General features: G+C 35.4%; 1 protein-coding gene across 1 annotated transcript; it reads left to right on the forward strand.

The window, feature by feature from the left end:
• Positions 1 to 4,132: 4,132 nt before the first annotated feature.
• Positions 4,133 to 4,888, forward strand: LOC130966332 (uncharacterized). Its single transcript, XM_057891120.1, has one exon. The coding sequence runs from the start codon at positions 4,133 to 4,135 to the stop codon at positions 4,886 to 4,888; it is 756 nt and encodes a 251-aa protein (XP_057747103.1).
• The last annotated feature ends 4,364 nt before the right edge of the window (positions 4,889 to 9,252 follow it).

The raw sequence follows: 9,252 nt of genomic DNA on the forward strand, positions 1-9,252 counted from the left end.
TTGTACATCTCTGCATGCACCGAGGATGGTGCAATCTTTAAGTGTGGGGAGGTCGATACCGACTTCTGGTGGTTAGTACTTTCTGACTCAACACCATTGTTTAAATTTTCTTTGTTAAATTAGTTGTTGCATTTGCATATTTGATTGCATGTTTGTTTGATTTTGTGCATATATTACCATTACTTAGATGATGTGATGAATTCTTTTCCAAGAAATTATTTTATAGCATTTCACTAATTTAAATTAAAATTTTTGTTGAACTTGTTTGAAGAAATATTATTTTGGAACACGGTTTAGAGCTCGAACACACAAAACCAGTGAGATTTTGAGCTTATTTGATTGGTTGCATCTTATCAACCAATATTTTATTTTTGGTGCGTGTTGTTCTCTCTAAAATTGTGATCTGTGTCTTGCTTAATTCTATATTTCCATTATTTGATGTATGCATGCACTTATATGATTGAGGCCTTGTTTCACTTAGCTTATATACCCATATGGCCTTACTTTTCATTATCCTTTGCAAACCAATTTGAGCCTATTTTACCCCTTTGTTCTTTACTTTAGCACATCATTAACTCTAAGCATAAAACAACATTTCTCTCTGATTTGAATCCTTGATTAACTTAGACTAGTGAGAGTTCTCACGAATTAAGTGTGGGAAAATTGGGATTTAAAACGTTTGGTTTGAGAATTGGGTATATTGTATATTTTTAGTGAAAATGTGAAAAATATTGAAGACATGTTTATGCATTCAATACCTTAATCATATGCATTAAGAAAAATAAAAAGAAAAAGAAAAGAGAAACAGAAAAAAAAGTGTGAGAAAAAGAAAAGAAAAAAAAGCAAATAATAAAAAGGGGACAAAATGCCCGAAGTTAAGTAATAATATCAATGCATATATGTTGTACCTAAATTTGGGATGCATGAATATGTGGTAAACATAGTTAATAGGCATTTAGATCTTGCATTGTAATTACATGGATTGTCTTAAGTTAGGTGGGAAGTTTAGGTTAATTAAGGATTCAAATTTTAGTCCACTTGATCAAATACAATCCTACCTTGACCTTGACCCCATTACAACCCTTAAAAGACCTCTTGACATGTGTATCTGTGCATTAATTCTTCGTTGATTGTTAGATAAAGAGAAAGTCTTAGAAAGCAAGCTTAGTATAGAATTGAGAGAATCGAACCTTAAACACTTGAGTAATTAGAGTGTATACACTTCCAGTGAGGGTTCGAAGCTCGATTCCCTGTTCCTGGCTTTCACAAGCTATTTTCTTTTGCAAGTTTACTTGTACCTTATTTTATGATTTGAATTAGTGAGATGCAGTTCATATTTCTTCTTGATGGATTTGTTTACTTTTCACAAAATAGGTAAAAGAATTTTGCATGTAGCTGCATTCATATAGATAGGTTGCATTTCATACTCTCTACCATTCCTCTTCACTCTTATAGCTTTTCTTAAGCTTAGCATGAGGACATGCTAATGTTTAAGTGTGGGGAGATTTGATGCACCACTATTTTGTGGTACATCTTGTGCCTAATTGAGTGGATTTTATCCACTAATCTCACACTTATTCACTGAATTCGCATGTTTTGCATTTTCCATCCTAATTTTGTGCTATGATTGAAAACATGTTTCTTTGGTCTTAATTTAGCTAATTTTAATCCTCTCTCATTACCATTTGATGCCTTGATATGTGTGTTAAGTGTTTTTAGAGATCACAGGGCAGGAATGGCTTAGAGGATGGAAAGGAAGCATGCAAAAGTGGAAGGAATAGAAGAAGCTGAAGGAACTGCAAAGTTGTCAACCCTGATATCTTTACACCTAAACGATCATAACTCGAGATATAGAGATTTAAATGAGGCGGTTCCAGTTGCGTTAGAAAGCTAACATCTTGGGCTTCATAACAATATATAACTTCCCATAGTTGACTTGGCGATCAGGGACGCGCACGCGCAAAACATGCGGAAGCGCGCATCTGCAAAATTCCCATCGGTGTACACGCGCACTTGGCGCGTATGCGCGCAGGAGCAACGACCTATACGTATCAGAAATCACCCATAGCGATTTCTGGGCTGTTTTTGACCCAGTTTTTGGCCTAGAAAACACATATTAGAGGCAACAGAGTGGGGGAATCAATTCATTCATTCAGACACTTTTCATTCACACAATTTTAGGTTTTAGATGTAGTTCTCTAGAGAGAGAGGCTCCCTCCTCTCTCTTAGATTTTAGGATTAGGATTTCTTCTTCTTCTGAATTCCAGGTTCAATGTTCTTTTAATTTAGTTTCCCTTTTATTTGTTTATGAACTCCATGTAAGATTTGATTTCTTTATTTAATGCAATTTGAGGTATTTCATATTTATGATTTTAATTTAGCTTTTTACATTATTAGCTTGTGTTGAGTAATTGTAGACACTTGAGTTATCAAACTCCTTGTTAGTTGAAAAATGAAATTCTTTGCTGATTGATTTGAATCCCCCTAACTCTAGTCTTTTCTTAGGAATTGACTAAGACTTGAGGAATCAAATTGATTTATCCACTTAACATACCTTCATAGTTAGAGGTTGACCAAGTGGGAGCAAAAGCCAATTCTCATCACAATTGATAAGGATAACTAGGATAGGACGTCCAGTTTTTATACCTTGCAAGGGTTTTCATGATAATTAGTTTACTTCCTTGTCATTTACATTGCTTGTTCAAACCTTTCAAAAGCCCAAAAAGATATTTTTCTCATAACAAAAAATAACACACCTCCCTGTAATTCCTTGAGAGACGACCCGAAGTTTAAATACTTCGGTTATCAATTTTATTAGGGATTTGTTACTTGTGACAACCAAGCTTTTGTACGAAAGGATTCTTGTTGATTTAAAAGCTATACTTTCAACGAGGCTTTATTTGTAAAATTCTTCACTAGCAAAAATCCGTTCGTCACCCTCCTTCCCACCATTCTCTTCTCCTCTCCCATTTTCTTACTTGTAAATATTTTAGTTATGAATTACTAACTCTTTCCATTGGGAAAGAGAGCTCTATCGTTTTTCAATGGATTGATTATTTTTATTCTTCTTCTCTTCATCTCTCTTTGATTACTAGAAGGGATTTCATTCTTCATTTTAGCATTCAATTATCTTAGAAAAGAGATTGAGTGTATTTGGGTTTTATGAGAACCTTGGAAGAGGAATCATAAAACCATGCTTGAAATCCTTTTTCACACTTGAGTAGGATCTGGGTTTTGGTATTTGGATATGGTGACATATAATCCTCCCTCTACTTGGACCTATGAGGATGTGTGGTATAATCAGGGAACAAGCTTCATCTCTTCTCATGAGCAACTAGACCAAGGAATTGGCTATTAATCAAGATTTAAGAGATTGAGTTACCAAGGAATTGGGGCTCAATCAATCATGATTGCCAAGAGGTCAATGGGTTGCATGATTGAAGATGAGACAAAATCAATTAATCCGAAGAACTCAATATCTCTTGATCCCAATGTCTATTTTATCTTTCTTTCTTTTATTTACTTTGTGGTTATTTACATTTTCTGCACTTTACATTTTCAATACTTTACTTTTTTGTACTTTACTTTTCTTGCCATTTACTTTCTTGCACTTTATTTCTTTCCTTTATTTTCATGTCATTTACTTTTCTTATTGCTTATCTCTCAAAATTGAATCGTCTAAATAGGATAATTAGTCAACTATTGATTGCTTAATCCAATTAATCTCTGTGGATACGATCCTACTCCATTGTGGGTTATTACTTGACGATAATTTGGTGCGCTTGCCAAAGAACGGATTCATTATATGTGGGTAGTGAATTCCGATCATCAACAGCAAACACACAACAACCACCACCAACATACATCAACCCCCACCATGCAACCATGTGAAACCAACAGCAGTTTCTCAAAATTGGAGGCAGCCATAGCATAATTGTCAACACAATTGACCGAAACTATCTCCACTATCTTGGAAAGACAGCTGCAGGCAGACAGAAAGATAGATGCTAACCAGGAAAAGGTCAGATCCAACATAAAGAATCAAGGGGTAGCGATTTCAAAGTTAGAGGCACAATTAGGGAGCTTATCTAAGTAAATACCTATGTCCACACATACTTTTCCTAGTGACACCATGGCTAACCCAAGGGGAGAGTACAAGGCCATAACACTAAGAAGTGGAAAGGTTGTAGAAGAAACACCCCCAAGTCAAAGCCACCAAGAAGAAGAAATTGCAAAGGAACCTGAAATCAAGAAGGAAGAAAAAACCTCTGCACCATCCTCACCAAAGCAAGTTCTGAAGCCTTATGTGCGACAAGCACCCTATCCACAAAGGCTGAGGAAGGTTGGGAAAGACAGCCAGTTCTCTAGATTCCTAAAAATCTTCAAGAAGATCCAGATGATCATACCCTTTGCTGAGGCACTAGAGAAAATGTCGCTCTATGCCAAGTTCTTAAAAGAACTTATGACAAGGAAAAGAAACTGGGGTGAGAAAGAAACTGTGGTACTTACTGAAGAGTGCAGTGCTATAATACAAAAGAAGCTCCCCCAAAAATTGAAAGACCTTGGGAGTTTTCAAATCCCATGTATCATTGGGGATATGAACATTGAGAAGGCATTATGTGACATCGGAGCAAGCATAAACCTCATTTCTTTGGCCATGATGAAAAGAATGAGAATAGAGGAAGCCAAGCCAACAAGAATGGCACTTCAATTGGCTGACAGAACGTTTAAATTCCCCTATGGTGTGGTGGAAGATCTATTGGTGAAAGTGGGAGAATTCATCTTCCCAGCTGATTTTGTTGTGCTTGACATGGAGGAAGAAGACAGCACATCTGTCATCCTAGGAAGGCCATTCCTAGCTACTGCTGGAGCTATAATTGATGTTTAAAAAGGGGAGCTAGTCTTGAGATTACATGAAGAGAAGATGGTTTTCAATGTCTTTAAGGCAATGAGCTACCCCAAAGAAGTCATTAGTGAATGCATGATGCTGGATACCATTGAAAACTTGGTTCAAGGATTCATAGAGGAGGAACAATGTGAAGAAACCCAAGAGCAAGATCAACAAGTCTCATGTGATGAGCTACCACTAGTGGCTATGGACAAATCAGTCATGTTGGATAGGCCAAGCAAGATGGAATCAGAAGCACCAAAGTTGGAACTGAAGATTCTACCACCAAGTTTGAAATATGATTACTTGGGTGATAACAATACATACCCAGTAATCATTAACTCAAACCTGAATGAGGAACAAGAAGAGGAGTTAATCCAAGTGCTGAAACAAAATAAGGATGTTATAGGTTGGACACTTGTAGATCTAAAGAGAATCAGTCCTTTAATGTACATGCACAAGATCCTACTTGAGGAAGGTGCAAAGCCCTCAAGATAGCAACAGAGAAGGCTGAACCCATCAATGAATGAGGTAGTTGACGATCAGATTTCTATTGGTAAAGAAATTCACAAATATAATCGTGTTGTAAGTATAGCTTCTAAACCAACAGAAAATCCTTTCGTACAAAAGTTTTGTTTGTCACTTAAGCGAACCCAATAAAAATAAATAACCGAAGTATTCAAACCTCGGGTCATCTTCTCAAGGAATTGTAGGGAGGTGTGATTTATTATTGGTTAAAGAAAACAGTATAATTTTGGGTTTTTAAAATAAGGAACAAGTAATTTAAATAGCAAGACAAAAAAATTAATAATTAGAAAATCTCTTGGCAAGGTATGAGAATTGGAAGTCCTATCCTAGTTATCCTTATCAATTGTAATGAGAATTGGCTTTTGCTGCCACTTAGTCAACCTCTAACTACAAAGGTAAGTCAGGTGGATAAATCAATATGAATCCTCAAGTCCTAGTATTTCCCTTGGAAAGGCTAGAGATAGTGGAATCCAAATTAATTAGCAAAGAATTCCAATTTTTAGTCAACACCTCGAGTTTGATAACTCAATCGTCACCAATTACTTAACCAAAGGCAAAAGGGAAAATTCTAAATTAAATTGAAAACATCATAAATAGAATAAAGCAATCATAAATCCAAAATACCTCAAACTATGTTTAAACATAAATTCAAATCTAACATGGAGAGGTTCATAAGCTAAATTGAAAAGATAAATATCAATTAAAGTAATAAAATAAAAGTAGAAAATAAATTAAAGAAACATTGAACCTGTGATGAAGAAGAAATAATCATAAATCCTAAAACTAAGAGAAAACCTAATTCCTAAAACCTAAGAGAGATGAGAGAACCTCTCTCTCTAAAAACTACATCTAAATTTTAAAAAGTGAATTATGAGTCATCCCCCTTCATTCCTCCACTTTGCAGCCTTTAATATGTGTTTTCTGGGCTTGAAACTGGGCCGAAAATAGTCCAGAAATTGCTGGGGGCGAAATCTGCCACGCTGATTTTCGTCACTTCGATGCATCTGCGTAGAGCACGCGTTCGCATCACCTAGCTGTATGGCTGCTATGGCAAATTATATATCAAATCGAAGCCTCGGACGTTAGCTTTCCACGCAATTGGAATGGCATTATTTGGACCTTTGTAGCTCAAGTTATGACCGTTTGAGTGCGTAGAGGTCAGGTTGGACAGCTTAGCAATTTCTTCAAGTTCTTGTATTCTTTCCACTTTTGCATGCTTCTTTTCCATCCTCTGAGCCATTCCTGCCCTATAAACTCTGAAATCACTTAATACACATATCAAGACATTGAATAGTAATAAGAGATGATTAAAATACACAAATTAAAGACTCTAGGAAGCAAGTTTTCAATCATAGAACAAATTTTGGGAAGGAATTGTAAAACCATGCAAATTATATGAATAAGTGTGTAAAGAATTGATAAAAACCACTCAATTGAGCACAAGATAAACCATAAAATAGTGGTTTATCAATCTCCCCATACATAAACATTAGCATGTCCTTATGCTAAGCTCAAGAGAACTAAAAGAGTGAAGGGGAATGGTAGAATGTATGAAATGCAACCTATCTATATGAATGCAACTGCATGCAAAAATAATTCTACCTACTTGGTGAAAAAGTAAATAAATCTTTCAAGAACAAATATGAACTGGATTTCACTAATTCAAATAAAAAAATAAAGTACAAGTAAACTTGCAGAAGAAAATAGCTCATGAATAGCCGGGAACACAAAATCGAGCATCGAACCCTTACTGGAAGTGTATGCACTCTAATCGCTCAGGTGTTTAAGGTTCGATTCTCTCAATTCTCCACTAATCTTGCTTTCTAAGGCTTGCTTTGCTTCTACAATAAAAAAGAATTAATGCACAGATACACATATCAAGAGGTCTTTTAATGGTTGTAATGGGGTTAGGGTCAAGGTAGGATTGTATTTGGCCAAGTGGACTAAAATCTAAATCCTTAATTAACTTAAACTTTTCCCACCTAACTTTAAGACAATCCATGTAATCACAATACAGAACCTAACTATCCATTAACCATGTTTTCTATATATTCGTGGATCCTAATTTCGAGTACAGTACATATGCATTGCTTTCACCATTTACTTTGGGGTATTTTGTCCCCTTTTATTATTTGCACTTTTTTTTCTATTTCTCTTTTTTTTTTCTTTTTCTATTTTTCTTTTCTTAATCTATTTTTTTTCCTTTTTCAATGCATATAATTAAGGTATTGAATGCATAAACATGTTCTTAACATTTTTCACATTTTCACAGAAAGTCTAACATATTCGATTCCCAAACCAAACATTTCTAAACCCACTTTTCCCACACTTAATTCATGAGCACTTTCGCTAGTCTAAGCTAACCAAGGATTCAAATTAGGGACATTATTGTTTTTCGCTTAGAGTTAGTGATGTGGTAAAATAAGGAACAAATGGGATAAAATAGGCTCAACTTTGGTTTGCAAAGGATAATGAAAGGTAAGGCCATATGGGTATGTAAGCTGAGTGAAACAAGGCCTCAATCATATAAGTATATGCATACAATAAAACATGGAAATATAGAATTAAGCAAGATATAGATCACAATTTTAAAGAGAACAACACACACCAAAAATAAAATATTGGTTGACAAAGTGCAACCAATCAAGTAGGCTCAAAATCTCACTAGTTTTGTATGTTCGAGCTCTAAACCATGTTCCAAAATAATATTTCTTCAAGCCAGTTTATCAAAAATTTTAATTCAAATTAGTGGAATGCTATAAAAAGTTTCTTGAAAAAGAAAATATTACTTCAACCAAGTAGTTGGTAAAATGTGCACAAAATTAAACAAATATGCAAATGCAACAATTAATTTAACAAAGAAAATGAAACATTGGTGTTGAGACAGGAATGTACTAACCCACGGAAATCGGTATCGACCCCCCCACACTTAAAGATTGCACCGTCCTCGGTGCATACTAAGATGTACAAGTAGACGGGTGGCTCCAACTGATGCTTTTCTCCAATGATTGTGCAGGTGGACGTGTTTGTCTTCTTATTTAAACGTCTTCCGGTTCTCTTCCCGGTGGCCATCCTGAAAGAAGAGAAAAGGAAAGAAAAGTAACCCAAAAACAAACATAGGAAACAAATGAAATATGATTGGGTTAATGCCAAATAATGAGGGTCTCAAGTACATGGTAGCTACAACATGCAATTGAGAAAATAATAGAAGCAAACAGCATATGAGTAGTGCAAACATTGCAACAAAGAGGAATAGTGTGGGTAATGAAAGACAGTGTAAGTTCATGTCAATGCAAAATTAATACAAATATCATAAAAGATTAGCATTGACTTAAATAATATTACCCAACAGTGTAAAAGAAATCACTGAGCACCAAAATAATACCAGAAAAGACGCAATAATTGAATATGAACAAGTAATAACAATGGAAAAATAATAAATTTAGAAAAGAAAAGAAAAATATGCACAAAATTAAAAAGCAATGAATGAAATATGCAAATAAATTAAGTAACATAGAATTGAAGTGAAGAGGGATGAAAAGTTAAAGAGATAAAGTAAGCAAGAAAGAAGAAAGAAGAAAATATAGAAGAAACTAGGATTAGAAAAGAAAAGATAAGATAATTGGCGCTGATCTGGATAAGTTATGCGGCGCAGGCGACGCAGACACGTGAGTGACGCAGTCGCATGGTGTGTGATAAGGTCAGGTGACGCGGACGCGTGGGTCACGCAATCACGTGGCCTGATTTGTGCAATTGGCGCGACTGCAGCCTCGCATTCATGCAACTCTCTGTTTCAAACTCATTTTGCCAAAAATCTGGGTGACGCGTTCGCGTGG

Source organism: Arachis stenosperma, chromosome 3 (assembly GCF_014773155.1).
Source record: "Arachis stenosperma cultivar V10309 chromosome 3, arast.V10309.gnm1.PFL2, whole genome shotgun sequence".
NCBI lineage: Eukaryota > Viridiplantae > Streptophyta > Magnoliopsida > Fabales > Fabaceae > Arachis > Arachis stenosperma.